At 46.8% G+C, this 18,109-nt stretch overlaps 3 protein-coding genes across 10 annotated transcripts; 2 read left to right on the top strand and 1 right to left on the bottom strand.

The window, feature by feature from the left end:
- Nucleotides 1-1,382: 1,382 nt before the first annotated feature.
- Nucleotides 1,383-2,293, top strand: LOC123154226 (uncharacterized). The gene is made up of 2 exons (XM_044573002.1): nt 1,383-1,644; nt 1,736-2,293. The coding sequence occupies exons 1-2, from the start codon at nt 1,501-1,503 to the stop codon at nt 2,084-2,086; spliced, it is 495 nt and encodes a 164-aa protein (XP_044428937.1). The 5' UTR covers nt 1,383-1,500; the 3' UTR covers nt 2,087-2,293.
- Nucleotides 2,294-2,516: 223 nt separating this feature from the next.
- Nucleotides 2,517-17,452, top strand: LOC123148958 (uncharacterized). Of its 6 annotated transcripts, none has more exons than XM_044568489.1 (12): nt 2,517-2,705; nt 3,036-3,808; nt 3,888-4,039; nt 4,127-4,372; nt 4,476-4,674; nt 4,756-4,824; nt 4,911-5,258; nt 5,347-5,541; nt 5,653-5,751; nt 5,835-6,091; nt 6,203-6,278; nt 16,821-17,452. In XM_044568489.1, exons 3-8 carry the CDS (start codon nt 3,983-3,985, stop codon nt 5,400-5,402), a joined length of 975 nt encoding a protein of 324 aa, XP_044424424.1. In that variant the 5' UTR covers nt 2,517-2,705; nt 3,036-3,808; nt 3,888-3,982; the 3' UTR covers nt 5,403-5,541; nt 5,653-5,751; nt 5,835-6,091; nt 6,203-6,278; nt 16,821-17,452. The 6 variants fall into 6 exon arrangements, with proteins under 6 accessions (XP_044424424.1, XP_044424425.1, XP_044424423.1 ...); XM_044568490.1 differs by lacking the exon at nt 16,821-17,452 and adding an exon at nt 10,717-11,536; XM_044568488.1 differs by lacking the exon at nt 16,821-17,452 and adding an exon at nt 9,126-11,536.
- Nucleotides 11,806-16,100, bottom strand: LOC123148957 (protein FAR1-RELATED SEQUENCE 5). 3 transcript variants are annotated; one of them, XM_044568485.1, is made up of 7 exons: nt 15,756-16,100; nt 15,452-15,635; nt 14,538-14,802; nt 13,733-14,435; nt 13,178-13,635; nt 12,814-13,101; nt 11,806-12,715 (listed from the first exon to the last, which is right to left on the bottom strand). In XM_044568485.1, the coding sequence occupies exons 4-7, from the start codon at nt 14,154-14,156 to the stop codon at nt 12,011-12,013; spliced, it is 1,875 nt and encodes a 624-aa protein (XP_044424420.1). In that variant the 5' UTR covers nt 14,157-14,435; nt 14,538-14,802; nt 15,452-15,635; nt 15,756-16,100; the 3' UTR covers nt 11,806-12,010. The 3 variants fall into 3 exon arrangements, with proteins under 3 accessions (XP_044424420.1, XP_044424419.1, XP_044424421.1); XM_044568484.1 differs by having other exon boundaries at nt 13,733-14,802; XM_044568486.1 differs by lacking the exons at nt 15,452-15,635; nt 15,756-16,100 and having other exon boundaries at nt 13,733-15,314.
- Nucleotides 17,453-18,109: the final 657 nt, after the last annotated feature.

Below are 18,109 nucleotides of genomic sequence, written 5' to 3'. Positions count from 1 at the left end.
GCGTGTTGAACGACCGAAGACGAACCTCAACTTCCCGGAGGTCGAGACCCGGGCGATGGCGGAGTGGCTCGTGTTGCATGACCTCCGGATGGAGAAGATGCCGGCGAAGAAGAGACCGGCGATTGTCGTTGCTCTCGGCGAGAGCGACGAGGCAGCGATGACTCGGTTTGCATGAGAGCATCCGCAGTACGTCCAGGCTGAACTGGAGCAATACTGGAAGCACAACGTCGAGGCGAAAACGAAGGGGTGAATAAGAAGGACGAGGCCGGCCCCTCGACTGTGATCCTTATCGAGTCGTCGGATGAGGACTGGGGTGACTCCGATGAGGAGGACGAGGGGTGCGATGACCTGGACAAGGACGAGTTCTGGGAGCAGTCCACAGCTCCGATGATGAGGAGTAGTTTCATCTAGTAGTTCGAATAAGTAGTAGTTGAATTTATGTATGAAACTATGTTGAATTTGATGTTTGAACTATGTTGAGATGAAGTAGTAGTTGGTCATTTTCAGAATTTTACATTTTCGTTTTGGATCATCCGTTGGAGTTGCTCTTTTATTTACATCTCTGTTTTCGACCATTTGTTGGAGTTGAGCCTTTTTTAGAGTTGTAAAAAGCACTTTTTAATGCTTCAAATTTAGACCATCATCGGTTTGGAGCACCAAAATATACATCATCTATTGGAGATGAAGTGCAAACCCGTCTGTTTAGCTAGAGGAGCTAGTCGTTGCATGCAGCAAACTGATCGGCCAAAGAACGGGCATGCCATGCACACGGCGATAGAGTATCGTTTTATTACCATCAACATGCATAAAAATAGAAGTTTGCGCTAAGTGAACTCCGCTGAACAGCCATGACCAAATAGGAAACTCGGCAGCATGGCACACGAGGACGGGCGGCTTGGCCTTCTTCCGTGTCACCATCGAGGTGCGACGAAGCTACACCTCTAGCAGACGGGACAACGGCGAGCCAGAGAGAGGCCTACATGCAGCAGCAGTGAGTTGTCCATCCCAACATGAGCGGAGCTGACAGGAAATTAAAGGGCACCGCGCGGCGGCATCTACAAAGCCGACAGGACGGCGGCAGCATGCGACTGACGCAATTTCTTTTTATAGAGGGAGGCGGCTAGTTGAGAATAGCAGGGAAGAAGATAATGACGTGTGAGGCCCGAAAGTGATCTTCTGTGCTCGAGCGGTCTCGGTATCCCAGCCACCGGCAATCCTCATGATCCACAACCCACTCTGTATTGGCCCACGTATTATTCCCGTATTCCCTGCGGTGAACAGTTGTAAAGGCCCACGTCTGTCATTGCCGGCTTGTTACGGCGTTAGGTACCTGGGCTATGGATCAGATGCCCACTAACAGACTGGGCCGGAAGGGCGCAGATTCTGGACTAGCGGCGGGTGTGACCATATTACCGCTCGTCTTGATTCAAGCCTGATAATCTCGCTGCCTTCCTCCGTTGTCCCTTCCTTCAATCTATTCTCTTCCCGTAGACTGGTGCGATGTCTGCCTCTGCGTCGACTGGATACGACGATGAGATGCTGCCTCTCATTCCATGCCCTGACTGCGGCGGCCAGCTGATCAGCTGGATTGCGCGGGGCGGTGAGAACGCCGGCGACCGCCACTACAAATGCGCCAAGAAAAATGTGAGAGCTTCTTATAGCAGATTAATTCATGGTCATTTTTTCTCGTCGCCTTGTACTCATGGGCCAGAGATCTGGACTTTTTTTTGGGCAGGTTGGTCTCTGCGAATACATCAGATCCAACAGGACCTACCGTCCTGATCTGAATCGCCATTTCGGAGTGCAGCACAACGCTTCTGCCTCCCCTAGTCGTCATGGAATGCAGCTCCGAAACAGGATTCGTTCCCAGCAGGCAGTTGGAGCGGGCACAGCTGGGCTTGCCGAGGCTCAGAGCGAGGCGTTCCAGATGGATAACAATCGTCCGGCGCCGGCGCGGTTCGCCAATCACCCCCGTTGCTGCATGGAGATGGCACGGCTTGCTGTTGTTTTGGTGGCGGCGAACCTGATCGCAACTCTGTTCGGGATTGGGATGCTGGTCCTCTTCCTCGGCCGCCTAGCTCGCTAGAAGCTGCGATCCTTTGTTCACCTTGTCTGTTGGCTTGTTTTATCGCTAGCATGATGGTTTGACCAGTCAATATAACATGGCCGTGTATGTGTATTAGTTAAGTCGTGTACTGCCGTCTTAGTAGTATTGATAAAACATAATGGTCTGTGACTCGTTTGCTGTAATGGGAAGTTGTAATGGATCTCATTTTGTGCCTGTTAATGTTAATGAAGGCTTCTATGGTTACTTAAAGTTTTGATGTCTCGCGTGACAGTATAGAGAATGGCTTCCCTGTTCACTCACCGACTGATGGAATCACCAGCAGTCAACCAGTCTGCGGCAGCAACTTTCTTTTTGTTTTTTTCCAGTCGTTTGCATGCACAATCGGCATCGCCTGTACATGCGTCATCACTAGGTTTTTATTATCTTTTATTCCGGTCGAGCTCCCAAACCCCGAGCAGTACCAACACGCCGCTGCCTCTCCCACCCTCCTCTTCTTCGTCTTATCCGCTCAGACCACTACGTCTCTCTCGTCTCACTCCCACAGACCTCGGCCGGTTGCCGTTCGTCAACAGGAGGCTCGGCGCCGCGGGTGCGTCGCGGCAAGGAGTGCAGATCTGCATCTGCTCATCCCCACAAGGTAAGTTCTTCATGCCCCCTAGCTGATCCCAAAATTATTGCATCTGTTCTACTGCTCAGTCCCCTGCAAGTCCCCTTAGTCCGACGGTCAAATTTAGCTGATTCGCGCACCCATGGATGCGGACACCACTGAGCATCACACGGGCCACCGAGATCTGCCTAGGTTTACAGGGGAATCATAGGGGGAAATGCAATGGAGGTTACAAGTTCCACATTTTCATAGTAAATTTGCTGTATTTCTCAGATGCCAATTAGTGGCGCCCACCTTTCAGAGTCTTGATATAGTTTGTCACACTGAAAGCTCACGCATCAGGTTTACATTTTTATGCAGGCCAGATGTCTGATGTTGGTAGCAGCCTTGGTAGCGCAGCCGGTGGTGGAGAAGATGGCAGGGCAATCTCTGATGGGTCTGAAGTTCAGATAGAGGACCAGCAACCAGTCCCCCCACCTATGCCAACATCTCGGATCTCTGTGAAACATGCAGTTGAAGTCATTCAGACGTTTGATGAGTACAAGAGGTGGTTGGTACAAGAAATCGGGTTTGGTGGAATGTTGAAGTTGCCCATGCGGCAGAAGCTTAATCTCAAATTCAGTGCATGGACAATGAGCAAGGTTAGTGTATCTCAGTGCGCAATTATATTAATCTCAAAGAAGCTGAAGTTCTGGCCGGAGGATGTGCACAAAGTATTTGGGATACTTTGCGGTCACCGCTCTATCCGGGGGCGTGATGGTCACATAACGCCTGATGCAATTCAATTCTTCAAGAAGACTCTCGGGATGGACAAAAAAGGTGTTCATAGCCTGCGAGCCGCGGAGGAGTTCCTACTACGAGATGTATCAGAGACATCTAGCAAGCTTGAGAAGGATTGTTTTCAAATTGCTTTCGTCATTTTTGTCATGGGACACGTGCTTGCGCCAACCACAAAGCATGATTATGCCACCATTGATTTTTGGGGTGCCCTTGCAAACACCGAAACAATATCACAGTTCAATTGGTGTGAGTACGTGCTTCAGTGCTTGCTAGAAGTTGTTAGACGTCTCAAGAAGGACATGCTTTCAAACAATCCAGGCACTAACCTTGTTGGTTGTCACCTTTTTCTTCAGGTCAGCATGTGTTTTACATGTAATATATGTTGTCCTTCTTGATGGGGTCTAACTTTTTCTGCTCTGATTTTTTTATCAGGTGTTCTTCCTGCACAGTATTGACTTAGGCATTTTCAATAAGAAGCATAATGTGCTCCCCGTATAAGTGAATTTGATCAGGACTGCATTAGGAACATGATCACAATGTCCACTGACATTGGGAAGAACCCCACATCACATTCAAACAACAAGGTTTCATTGCTCTCTGGATTAATCACACTGTATCTTTGTATGATGCAACCATTTTTTTCACATTAATCTCACTCTTGTCTAATGCAGCTACGTGCGGCAGAAGATGTTTGCTATGCCTGGCAGAAGTATCCTCAGGACCAACCCAACACCCTTCTTGCAGGCACCAACAGCGGTGGCAACAACGCATCCGCTGCATGTGGCGCACATCAGTTCTCCCGAAATGACAATGCAACAGTGACACCCACGCACAATGTATTAGATGTACATACACCAATTCGCACGCTTGGGCCCATTGATTTCACACACTACCTCCGCACACGCTATCCCAACTTGGTACGGTAACAACATTTGCTCGCATGTAGGCACATCCTATTCAATGTTTTTTGCAGACCAAAATCATGCATAACTCATCACAATCTACTCCCATTTTCTGCAGGCATCGGATGAGATCACTGGACTGCTCAATGAACAGAATGCCCGGGTACAACGTCACATAAATACAGCTCGTGCAAACGCTCAATTGGACATGTTTAAATTTGCAGATAAACTTTTCAATGCACTTTCCAAGAGGTGCATATGTTGTTCCATTAGAGGCTTTTCTGATTGTCCAGCAAGAGCTATCCCAGAACCACAAGGCAAGACTTTTTGTACTTTTCATCAAGTAATAAGCTTAGCAGGTTTCCCATAGTTAATCTTTAATGCACCACCTTTTTCAGCTATGACCGCCACGACACCTGCTCGCCCCAACATACCCGGTGTCAGGCTGGACATGTCTGCATGTGAAGGTCAGTCTGTCTTCATGGTTTCCCTGTGTGTATTTTCAGTCACATCTTCCTGCATCTCACACCGGACTGCCCCGCAATGAATGCAGGTGATAGCTCTACCTCCAAGAGAACTCGTTGCGGGGATACACCTGATCCCCTGCGCAAGCGCCACTGCTCTGAAGGGGAATCTCCCGCGGATATCAACATGTCGATTGTTCGTTTTGCCCAGTTCACCTTGCGAGCAATCAGTGAACTATTCATCGATCTGCCCAATGATGGTAGTACTACAATTTTCGGTGAGCGGCGGGAAGAGCTACCTGGCCGCAACTATGTTCAGCACCCTGGGTTCCAAACTGATCCTTGGGGCAGGGGTGTCGTCCCGCCACCCCCTGCAATGATATATCTGAACTTATCCTTCAGTTTTTTGCATCGTCATCCGTGCAAGAATTATGGAGGTCAGTGTGCACGCAAAATACCTCCTGCTAGATCATACACGATTTTTGTTGCGCCAACACCATGTACTAATTATGTTGCCTTTATCAGGAATTTCCTGGTTCATGAGATGTCGAGGTTTGCACGCGTCACTGGAGTGGCAATGAAAGAACAACTAGGGGGGAGACCCTAATTGATCACGAGTTGATGTCTGTAATCCTTCGTCGATATTCTCAGATCGACCAGCAATATGATCCAGAATGCCCATATCTTACCTGGCGTCACCCTATCGAGCCAGATTTCCCGGTAAAGATGCAAGTCTAAGACATATATCCATTTTAATTATCTCAGCTACAATGGTATGTCGTGAGACCATTTTTTCATTCCGGGAAACCATGCTTGTGCATTTTGTGGCAGACGCTTGTCCTGGCAGAGTACGATTTCCTCCACACCGTGTCGATCCAGAACCAGCTTGTTGCTGATTCGCTTAAGTATGATCTCACTTCAGTGGAGCTGGTATGTAATACAGCCCAGCTATCATGCCTACACCCAAATGCCCTGACTCATCAAATCTGACAATCATTGTTTTCTGCTTACAGTTTTACACACCTGTTCCACGGCCAGAGGGCTGGATGGCTGTTTTCTTCAACATGCTGACTAGGGTCATCTGGGTGATTGACCCACTGTACCACAACAAGTTAGCCTGCCCACCCACGGGGCAACGCGATGAGATTATAGCATGGAAGCTGCATGATGCATTGTTCACTTGTCTGAATGAATTCTACACTGGATGGCAAACTAGCAAGGATAATTGGACTCTCAAGTTCCCTTCCATGACCGACTGCATTTTCTCCCGGTAATACAAGCTCAACCTTTTTTATACCATGCAATATTTTTACGGTCCATACTGAAGACTGATTTCTTATTCGCCCCCCGCCCCTCCCATAACCCTTCAAATGTGATGCAGTGCCGACACAGGCGGGTGTGTCCTCCATGTGGCAAGGCACTTTGATGCTCACAAGCTGAAAATGCCACTCACCAAGGTACACACATTTCCAATCTATGTCTCCCATGTTTCGCACATTATATCTGCTAGGTTACTAGTGCAAACCATTCGCCAATGCACAGTATACTGTGTCCAAAACGAAACGGGATGCCCTGCATGAATGCCTCAAGCTCCAGGGAAACTTCTCTTCCCTCATCCATGATGCATTCTGGAAGGTCCTAGCTCCTTCAGATTATGCATTTGACTAGTAGGGAGTTATGTTGAATGCGTTGCCGGCTTTAGTCTTGTTGCATGGTTTATCAAGTAGATTACAAAGTTATGTTCGTAGCATGGGTTATGTATGTCGGACCTGCGAGCATGTATGTAAGCATCAATTCAAATCCCCCAGCATTTGGCACCTATCATATATATACCATGTCAGATGTGTGTACCCTGGATCTATGTTCAGTCGTATATCAATCATCGGACCAACTATCATTATTTGGCCTTGCTCGTTCGTTTGCAAATTTCAACTTCCATTTATCTGCCCTGTCGTGCGAGCCTGGTTTGTTTCCAAGGGTCAACAACGACTGTGAACATGGGCATTGTGTTCATTCAGCAGTAAAGTCATGTAATCCCACTAAATTAAAATAAATTCATTTCCAAATCAACAACAGATAAATCACACCAACCATTCGGTCTCATGTTGTGGCAATGAATAGTTGCCTAATTCGTGGCCCTAGCTGTTGTATTATGTGTACCTTGGAACCATGTTCACACACATATATCAATATGTGAACCAATTTACCATTTCTAGCCGAATGAGCCTGGTTTCGTAGCAAGGATTGACAATTAATTTTTGAAACAAGCCTTGTTCCCGTCCTAAGCTTTCAGGCACGTACAAAGTGAACATTAATTCATCCCCAAATCAACATTGGATGAACCCTTCCAAATATTCAGTGATATGCCATTGCAACAAACACCTCCCAAATTCGTGATACATGCAGGCAGTATATCATCCGTGGTCTTAATCTATCATTCTGTGAGGATAGGTTATTACAAAATCTATCAGCCCATCCTTCACAAGATGACACGATCTTTGCATACCAAATTTTTCAGGTGATACATGGTCTATGTCTACTGAACTCACCAACGCATGCATTTTTTAGGTAACAAACCATGCATCCACCAAATAAACCGAACAAACATCGGTCCGAACAAACATTGCTCCCACCAAACGAAAGTTCTACATATAGGGTTCTTAATTCAGCCTGATACCAAACTTAAACATGTCTATTTCATGTGCCCATAATTAGTTAGGGCTTTAATTCGAACCGCAGGGGGAACCACTACCACACCGTGGGGATGGCAGCTAACATTTCCACCATGTCGCGCCGCTTCATGGACTAGTCTCGCAAACTTTTGCAGCAAACCCAAAAGTGATGGAACCACTACCACACGGGTTGAAGTACTTTGGGATGGTAGCTAATGTTCCCTGTCCAGCGTTTACTACTTGATGGAGCTGGTGAATCCAGACGTCTTGCAATCTTCTTTGTTTCCTCTCTTCAGAATGGCACCACCTCCAGCATAAAATCAGGTAGCTCTGCTTTGTTTCCCCTCATTGAAATGACCTCGTAAGCAATCATCTGCCGGAAGTAGTGTAGGCGATTCTGAAATTTGGCAGTAGTAATCTATGTCAGCATCACTAGTTGTTCATGATTCCTCTTACAACTTGTTTCAAAAATAGTGTATGGAGCATCATGAACACTGCACGTACCGGTGTGAGAGGATTGTAGATGTACAGGCCCGTGAACTCCCTGATGTAGTTCACCACATGCAGGTGGCTGTCATGGCTGCACAAATTTTAGTCGAACCAGTTCAAAATCTTGTTTTAACAACATCTGCTAAGTAGTTTTGCAATTATCAAAGAAGGGCACGCACATTTCGCTGTTGGGGTGCATCCCTACATTGTAGTTCACCCTCCACCCTTGAGCTGGCACATACCAGCCTGCAATGTTTTCATGGATGCATCGACGGAGTCCCTCGATGATGTGGTTTGCATTATCTTCGTGCTTCAGTTTCATGGCGTCCTCTCCATTTGAGGTCTCGCACGGGTCCTTAACAAGTAGCGTCTTCTCGTCGACATCAACAACATAGAGAGACCACGAATTGTGGTATGGCACTGGCAGCATCAGCTGAAAATGATCACCGTAGTTAGCGCTCCGATTCAGGGCAAACCAAGTATAATATAGTACAATATCAGGATGATTAATCGCTAACCTTCTTGGTCCACTGAAACCTATATCCAAGCGCCTCAAAGCTCATCATTGTATTCATGAATTTGAAATCTAGACTGTATGAGTTGTACATCAAGGCAAGCTGCAACCAAATATTTCCAGTTAGCGGGTCATACATGTTACTCAAGAGGCACAAGCGCAAAAATCATGTCAACGACTCACCACAAAGCGCACATCAAAGACATGGCGCCACCTGATCTGCCATGAACCGTACATGAGCCCTTCCTTGTAAGTGATCATTCGGCTCAAGCAAACGCAACCAGTAATTGTTAGCCTTCCATTCGGCCCAAATTCTTTCCGAAAATCATCACCACACATCACAACTAGGTACGAGGCAAGGTGTTTGAACCATTTCCTGCGAAATGAGTTCAGCAAGTGGTAAGTACAAGTAATCCATGTCGGGATGGGTGGATGCACCTTCTTCTAATGTCTCTGCTTTTGAACTTACTTGTCGAGCTCCTGTCTCGTGCATGTCAGCATTTTGTCGAAGAAGTACACCACATTCTTTGTTGTCGGCTCTTCATGCTTCAGTCCAGCTTTCCCCGGGAATTTGTCTCCCATTTCATTCTTCACAAATGTCCTAACCATACCGACTTGCACCCTTACAGGTCCCGAGCCTCCCAGACTAGGCTCAGCGCCCTGATTGCTGGCTGCATCAGCTGAAACACCCGTCCGACAAAGATGTTATGCTTCTAGGTTGTCAACGTCAGTTTTGAATGCATAATTTTGTAACCTATACCTTGATGGAGATGCTGCTCGCCCCCTGCCGATGCAGACCCCACCACGCGATTAGCTGCTACTGATGATCCACCAGATGCAGTAACTGTATTACATGATCAGCCGGTCAGGTCACGCAAATCCATGCTGCTAGTGTCAGTCATATGATATCTTACTTGTTATTCCAGGGAACACATAGTCCCCTGTTTCTTGACGAGTGATGACCCCAACTCCATAGCCTACGCCCCTGGCTGTATCATTGGGACGCATATGTACCTCACCTATTTTTTTGGAACAATCAATCATGTTAGACTTTAACTTTCAGGATGTACACTACGCTACTCACTTATAGGATCCACATTTTGATTTACCGTGTAATCCATCTGGGGGAATGCTCTGCTCTGCGGCTCCTCCTTGTTGGTCGTCTTGCGTCGCACCTGCATCACTGTCAGAGCTATCCGATGAAGATGACCCACTCCCGGAAGGTGTTTTCCATTTCCTATTGCGACACTTCTTGCTCCCACGGTGCACACATCTTTTCTGTCGTTGCCTTGCTGGAGGCACAAACCGAATTACTGGCTGTTCCGGAGTAGAGCTCACGCACAGCACACCTGGTGTTGCCATCACAAAATGTTTGCTTTTGTTACGAGCAGCACTTAACGAAACAACACAATGGTTTTACATCTATGTGGGATAGCATTATGCACCGTTGATCTCAGCCTGGAACTTGAGACAATCTGGCACCATATCAGCATTGCTTGGCGTTGCTCTCATCAGCTCATCTGGAACAAGATTTTATCATCACGCCGACATGATTGTTGTTAGTAGTTATACGTAAAAATCATGTAACAACACACTGCTTTTCAAAAATATACCTATTTCTGCCTCGATAGTTTCCATGGCGCAGTTGCCTGCTTGCGCATCTGTAACCACATTATAAGCTCTAATTAGTCAGCCAAAGACAAAGCATTGGAAGGCTCTTTATCACAACTTCAGAAATCTAGCAAACTATACCTCCACGAATGACCAAGGTGGGGGGTCTGGTTATTGCTCTTGTGTTTTTCTATGTATTTCCTAATGCATGCCTACTTCCCCCTAGATGATTTTTCCGGTTCTGCTACAATTTTTCTTCAGTAAATCGACCATCCTCGTATTATTTTTATTTATTATTCACCTTCTATGTGGTGCATTTCATACTTTTGGGGGTGTTAGTTGAATGCCTCTCACCTAAACAACCAATATTTGTTAGCTCTGCTATGAACACTCGTGGGCAAAAATATGATAGTGACTTTTCCTAATTTTACTTGTCGTCCCACTGCAACAGTGATATTAAGAACGCACACACCATTCATATCATTTCTAGCTTGCAAAAGAGCGACATAATTTTTTACTACACACGATTCTTAACCACGCCAGTAATGGCATCATTACCGACGCTGCCATCAACATGCTCCCCCTAACCATGTTTAGCACGCTTGGCAGATGAGCTGCTGCTGTCTTCCTCTGCATCTTCATCCGACTCGCCGTGGGCGCCAGCCGAAGAGTGCTCGCCGTCTTCAACCTCTGCAAGCTCATCCATCCCCAGAGGCTGGTCTTCTGGGTCATGTTCTCCATAGCCTTCTTCCACATCCTGCATCGCTTGCATCTCAACTTCCTCCTGCATCACGATGTGTCCGCCCTCCCAGACATCACTTGCAGGCGGCGTCTCCTGCAGGGTAATCACCAAATAAAGCAAATTCAGAGATAACTACAGATATGGACGGCTAATTGGATGCAACCCCCTCCTCCCCCAGCACTTCGTCATACCTGCTCAACGACTGCTGGCACTCCAGATGATGAACTCACTGCTACTCCTGCTCCTACGGGCTGGTTTACTGAACTTTCAGATGCATCAGACACCTGACAGTAGGTTACACACTTAGAATGATCTCCCTCACGTTAAGTTGAGAGTCGGTTAAGAAGAGACTAACCTCTTGGATTACACCAGCGCCCTTGTGAGTAGGATCAGATTTCATAAGGCCAGACACCGAGAACGATTGCAGGTTAGGAGCCATGGCAAGAGCTGCCCTCTAATGGAAGGACTTGGTATACTAAAACTGAGGAATGGCTTACGCACTACCCTCTGCCTCACTACTTATCTGTCTGTAGCTCCTCTCTTTCCCGCACTTGGGGTTTGAAATTCAAAATGGGTCAGTAGAGCAATGGGCGCCACACCACCGAGAGGCATACACCTGTAAAAAATGCACAGTGAAACGTGTCCACAACAGGTGGCAAGCTTACCAAAATCTGATGAATTTCTTTTTTCCATGACCACAGAGTGTGCTCACTCTTAATTGCTGACAACTTTTTTTGCAGCCCAGGCAGAAAAATACAACAGCCGCTTATATGGAATTTGATTATCTTCAGTATTCACAATTTCATTTTCTCTCATTTCACGTTTCCCATTCATCCAATTTCCATTTATGCGTGAGCATACTGACAAATAAATCATATATATGCACACCGAGACAATACTCATAACCGCACAAATGCATCAGCAGGTTGTACAAGAATTCACAAAAATACTTAAGATTGATTTATGCAAACCCCCTATACGATTAGATGCAGACCAGTTCAACAGTACGTGATTTTTTATATTCCACATAACTGCTTTTTCACATGCATAGGAGCTGCATACACTCAGCAAGCATGAAACTTCACAAGTTCTACACACATAATTACTGAACCACACATTTAGTACTACAGATTTTTAGTCTAAGTAGTTCTTTCCAAGCGCTCACACGCCTATGACCCGCAGATCACCGACTTTGTTGCAGTTGTTTTGCCTATGACCTTCAACTCCACAATTTTTGCACCTTGCTGGTTTCCGAACAGGCTTTGGTGCATCACCCCGGTCCGGGCAAGTAGTCCTCTTGTGCCCTTGCTGCTGACATATGCTACAGAACCTGGTCCGCTTGCTGAGCCCCTCGTACGGTGCCTTCTCACGGCTAGTTGTCGGGCGCCCCATCTCTTTCCTTTTCTTTGGCGCTAACAATCCACTGAGTCTATTCCCACTCTCATTTGCAGAAGTAGCATCATCATTCACATTTCCGAAGCCTGCACCTCCACTTGCCGCAACTACTGTCGTATGGGCAGCAAGCTCATCACCATTTGCCCTTGCATTAGCACCATCTCCATGCTGACCAATCCTGTCCTCCAGTCCGAGCCCATCCCTTATTTCCGAGAATGGTTCCATTTGGACCAGGAAATCCTTGATGAGAGTCATGAATTTGTCATATGCTTCCACGCTTGCATCGCCCATTCGAACCAACTCCATGGCATGCATATACATATTGAAATGCCTGAAGCTGAAAGGTTTGTTGTGAGCATTATCCCTCTGATATTGAGTAAGGTGAGCTGGCAGTATGTCCCGTGCGTCCCTGGTCCATCGCTTCACAATGTGTTTTTGCGGTATCTCTGTAACACGGATGAAATCCAGCACCTGCAATGTTCAGTTTTCATTTCTTAGTACACAGCAGATTGCATGCATTGTACGCATATCTACAATAAGAGTTGCTTAATTTTCAGCAGTTACCATACCTTCACAACATGGCTGCAAAGCAGCCCCATGTGTGCAAATTGCCCACACTCACAGTCATATTCATCACCTCCTTCAAGAACAGCTACCTTATATGACACCCTACACCACTTCTCCCTCCTAGCAGCATCGGTATGAATGGCAAGATACAATTTTCCTTTCTCCCGCTCCTCCACTTGGTATGCGCCGCACTCATAAAGAATATGTCCAAACTGCTCGAACATAGCTCGTGTGTATATCTTACCAGCATGCCTCTCTATAGCTAAGTTTGCTCTGTACAGCGGTCTACCCTGAAACATAGATGCATCAAAATCAGTGATCATGTTACTACCACACAGCAAGTTGCCATTACAAAATATGACTTACTATCCGTGTCCGCTTCTCCTCGTAGTTCTCCTCGGCTTCCCTATCAGATTGTAGTCTCATGTATTTCTTCACAAACATATGCATGGGACAACCAGGCGGTACATAGTTCTTCAACATGTGGTTTGCACTTTCACTGCGCTGGGTACTGCTCATCTTAGCACAAAAAACTCCTTTAAAATAAGGCTTTGCCCACTTGTGTCTTATGTCATACAACTGCCTCATGTAGTCATGTGTCTTCAAATTATATTTCTCCACCAAGCTCTTCCAAGCTTCCTCGAATTCATCGACTGTAAGCATGTGATTTACTACCTTGTGAAATTCTGCCCTAAACTCGCTCTTCTTCGAGTACAGCGATCCAAGTGATTCTTTTGCCTTCTTCAGCACATGCCACTTGCACCAACGGTGTGCTGTCTGCGGCATCACATTTTTAATGGCGACCTCCATAGCCCGGCATTGATCTGCAAAACATCACACATCGCTGTTAGACAACAATGATTTCGAAACAACTACAGACATTGTTAGCACAGATAGTTCCTTTACAACTAGGCATCACATCTGTTAGAATTGTCCTCGGTGCAGTCCTACCCATCATCCTAATGAATTCTGTGAAAACCCACTCAAATGTCTCCACCTTTTCATCACGGACAAGAACACCGGCCAGGATGATGCTCTGGAAATGATTATTCACACCCACAAACAGACCAAATGGCATGTTGTACAGGTTTGTTTTGTATGTTGTATCAAAGGTTACGACATCTCCAAAGAATGTGTACTGCAACCTGCTGCTCCCATTTGCCCACATAAGAGTTGCTATCCGACCATCCTCATCTTCTTGCACACGATAGGTGAAGTGAGGATCTCTTGAGCCCAGCTCTGCAAACACCTCCATGGTCTTCCTCACATCATCCTCCGACTGTTCTCTATTTATTTTACCACACAAATTCTTCAGAGCTCTTTTTGTGAAAGGCACCCTTTCCATTGAACCAAAGAAGCTTCCAATTATGCTGGTGTATTAGTAGATAACTTTGGCTAGGTTAACATTGTTTTGTCGCAACTGCTCGACCAAGTCTCTATTGTAAGCATCAATGTGCTTGTGTGAAGGCCAGTGTATTGTCTGCCCATATGTAGGAGATAGCGAATGGTTGTGCTGCTCACGGTACTCAGCTATGTACCAACCATTGCCCTTTGTGCGAAGTAGTCTTATTAATGCCGGGCATTCACAACGGCATGATCTTGTGTTTTCCACACCCGGTTTACCCTGCATAAAACAGTAATACAATCATAGACGTGTCAGGTTACACGAACCACAGAACAACAACACATGTATAAAAGTAATCCATATAATTATAGAAATGCATACCGCACACCCGCAAACAATTTCCTGCATGCACTTTGTTCTCTCCACATTCAACCTACTCTTCCCATATCTTATTCCAAACCCCTTCTCCCACGAGTAGAGATTGCAGAAGTCATAGGCCTCCCCAAGTGTATCAAAGCTTGTGCCCAATTCTGGCACAACCATAATGCTTACAGGCTTGTCACCAAACCCCCGAATTGCTTTCTCAAGGGCACTGGTTCGCCCAGGGCAAGGAGCCCTGCCAGGAGCAGCAGCTCCAATTCTAACCCTGCATTTCAAGGATTATTCACAACAGCATCTTGATGGATGTTTAACTCAAAACTGCATTTTCTGGAATCTTGCCATATAAATTATGTTCTTCCGGTTCATCACACTCTTTTTATATACAATGACTCGTCAAGGCCCCAAGACTGCTATCCTTTATATTGTCCCAGTACATCCGCTGCTACAGCTATGGTGTCAGGGGTAACATACACACCAATCATAATTGTTATCCATACGATTCCTATATCAGTCTTTCATAATCCCCAAAATATGCAACTGAAAATTATCTACATGCCTGATCACTATCATCGATTTCGAGACAATTGTGCATGCGACTCACATGATTCAACTACCAGTTGACCCTCCAGCAAAGTCAGGTCAGTGCCGGTGCTGTATGTGCGCAAACATTGATCACAACAAGAAATACTTGTACATGGAATTTGACAGTACTGATGAAAGCCGTGTTGAGGCACGGCAGAACACATAAGATTGTACTGCTGTAGCCTTAGGGCATGACAAATGATTTGTTATTTGCTTCGTCAGACATAGGCATCTCCTCATGGATTCGATTTTTTCCCCGCATGTCTATGCATCCTAGAGCAGAGAAGAACAGAACAGTCCCCAGTGCAAGAAATTGTACAGTCAGAGGTTACCTGCGAGTCCAGCCTGGTGTTTTCGGATCAACTTGGCCAATGGATTGCTCAGACGCCTGCGGTTCATCATCTCGCTCAGTCGCAGCTGCCCCATCCACCGCACAGATCTGCCCGTCAACGCTTATAGTGGCCATGGGGGACAGCTCGCAACTGGTTGTCATTCACCTCCTCCATCACCGCGGACCTGCAGTCCAACAAATCCATTCTGGATCAGGACCACTTACACAATGAACAATCATAATCATTGTGGACAACTGATTGGGGGCGGGGCAAGAGTACGGGGGGTGAGGGATTTTTGCCTTACCTCCTAATTGGTTGCATCAGGAACTCCATCGACGATACTCGCCACCGTGCACTCCTTCCGCAGATCTCTGCCGGCGTCAATGGTGGACACAAGAAAGACTGGCGAGAGGTGGGAGACAGCGGCGCTGTTTGCCTCTGTAGCCATTTACTGGCCAGGCCTACGCCTACCGACGGAGATTCGCTTTCCTGAGCCACGGATCAGGTAATCAGCTGATGTCCCGAGCCACGGCTCAGGGGAAAGGCAGTCACGGCGCCATCCGCGGGCTCCGTCCCGACGCGGTGTACACGGTGACAGTACGTCGTATTCCATCCCCTCGCGATTTAATGCCGCTCGACGCGCTGGCTCAGTAATTCAGCGACGCACATCCTAATGCGCTACCGACTGGTCATGATAAAGTGCTCACCTGTGCTCGCGAGCAGAACAGCCGCTTCCGTGCGAGGCCGTTCTTTTCCTCTGCTCGGTTTTTAAAAAAAGAGTCTCCGATTCTTTTTATAATACAAAGGAAAAACAATGTTTTGGAAAATATTGTAGTATTAGGGCCAATTTTTTTGGCGCCTTGAAAAATAAGCTGCCGTCTTCCCAGCTTTTCTCATAAGCCGAATCTCTTATTAATTGGGGCTTATGAACTAGTTATAGAATAATTAATTTAGAAGCCTCAACAAATTTTGATAACGGCTTATCTTTTAAACTGGGGAAAGACAGCTTATTTTTTAAGCCGTCTAAAAAAACTGGCCCTTAAAATCGCAGTTTTTAGGGGCAACCAACCAGTAAATAAAATTGTGGTAATATAGAAAATTGTAGTATTCTCTAAATACTTAGAAAAAACTTTGCTATCAAAGAGTTTTGCAGAAAATATAGTATTGAAAAACTGTAGTATTTTTGTCTACAGGTACTAGATACCACAGTTTTCACATATCAAAGTATTTTGTAGTATTGGGTGATAGTGTATGGCTGATGCATGTTTGCAACGACGTAAATTAGCTAGCTAGTTATTTCATAGTAGTTGAAAACAAGCACGAATTTAGCTGATCAGTGGTTGCAAATTGAATGGCCATGCATAAACAGACCCAGCAGGAGCACAGCGGGGCGGCACAGAAGCGCACGGTGTCGGTCTGGCTTGGCAGCCGCGAGCGCGCCGCGGCGAGGCGTTCAGGAGCAACGCATGCACGGCAAGCTGCGGCGAGCAAGGCCGCGGCATGGTAGTGCAGCACACGTATGTTGTGGCTATGATCGCAAACAACAGCCTGCACAGTCTTAGCCAGCAGCGTGCGTGACCATGGCATGAGTAACCTGGACATGACGAGGCCAGGGGGCTGACCTGTTGCACAACATGTAAGAGGTGAGGAGGAGCACAAGTGAGAGCAGGGAAGGACACTTTTTTCCTTCCATTGCCTCCTGTTGGCTTGTCCCATGGCCCCCGATCTTCAGGGTGGGAGGCTAGGAGCGAGGAAGGCGGTAACGAAGGGTCTTATTTTCTTCGTGTGCTCTGTTTTAAAAAAAGAGGTCTGAGGATTTTTAATGCAGAGAAAATACCGCAGTTTTGACAATACTACAGTTTTTTGTGGTTGCCAAACAGCTCATTTCGCACAAACACAAGCGAACTGCACGCCTACAGCCGCCGTCCTGAAGACCAGAGTAGGTATAGGGGTGCTGAAAGTGGACCACACATTTGGGAAAATGAACACTTCTGTTCACAAGTCAGAGTACTGACCTTTTGTTCACAAATCGCTCTGTATAACTTGTACAAAAAATCTGCAATAAACCGTAAACCAAACCACAAGAACAACCAACAGCGAGCGCACTGCACTCGATTCTCTCAAATAAAAGCACAAGAAACTAAGAACCGCCGTCTATGGATACAACGAACCCAATAGCCAAAATCTGGAGAGAGAGAAAACAGCAAAAAGGGGGACTGCACGCCTCGCTACTACTCTTCCACCGGGTGTCGCCGCCGCCGTCGAGGGTGGATGCGCCATGGAGGAGACCACCTCCTCTGCACCTCCGACCACCCGTTTAGGAGAGCACGCATCCAGGGCGATAATTCAGTGGGATCTGAGTTTCCGGTTGCCTGGGATGGGGCAGCCACAGGCGAGCACCCACGGGACCCGGCGAGGCGCTGAAGAGGCGTGAGAGGGTCACACCGCACCGGGAGATGCAAGGAAGGTAGGGGTGCGCCCGGGCATGGTGCCCCATTTCCCACCATCGTCGACGATCCCCGAGGCTAGTTGTTCCTCCCCTCCTAGCACTAACCCTGTGCATCGCCGACGAGGGAAAGGTGCGGTCTCATGGCATCGGGATTCCTCATCCAGATGGCAGTGGTTGAAGATGGGGAATAGAAGAAGGTGGTAGGTGAC

This window comes from Triticum aestivum, chromosome 7A, assembly GCF_018294505.1.
Source record: "Triticum aestivum cultivar Chinese Spring chromosome 7A, IWGSC CS RefSeq v2.1, whole genome shotgun sequence".
Lineage (NCBI taxonomy): Eukaryota > Viridiplantae > Streptophyta > Magnoliopsida > Poales > Poaceae > Triticum > Triticum aestivum.
Note: the sequence above shows the minus strand (reverse complement) of the source record. Positions and strands in the feature narration are given on the sequence as shown.

Coding starts and splice junctions, on each gene's coding strand:
- LOC123154226 (XM_044573002.1), top strand. CDS start 1,501: ATGTCTGCCTCTGCGTCGACTGGATACGACGATGAGATGCTGCCTCTC. Junction 1,645..1,735: donor ACAAATGCGCCAAGAAAAAT/GTGAGAGCTTCT, acceptor TTTTTTGGGCAG/GTTGGTCTCTGCGAATACAT.
- LOC123148958 (XM_044568489.1), top strand. CDS start 3,983: ATGATCACAATGTCCACTGACATTGGGAAGAACCCCACATCACATTCA. Junction 4,373..4,475: donor GCACACGCTATCCCAACTTG/GTACGGTAACAA, acceptor CATTTTCTGCAG/GCATCGGATGAGATCACTGG. Junction 4,675..4,755: donor AGCTATCCCAGAACCACAAG/GCAAGACTTTTT, acceptor CACCTTTTTCAG/CTATGACCGCCACGACACCT.
- LOC123148957 (XM_044568484.1), bottom strand. CDS start 14,156: ATGGAAAGGGTGCCTTTCACAAAAAGAGCTCTGAAGAATTTGTGTGGT. Junction 13,636..13,732: donor ACCGAGGACAATTCTAACAG/ATGTGATGCCTA, acceptor GATGTTTTGCAG/ATCAATGCCGGGCTATGGAG. Junction 12,716..12,813: donor TTTGCAGCCATGTTGTGAAG/GTATGGTAACTG, acceptor TGAACATTGCAG/GTGCTGGATTTCATCCGTGT.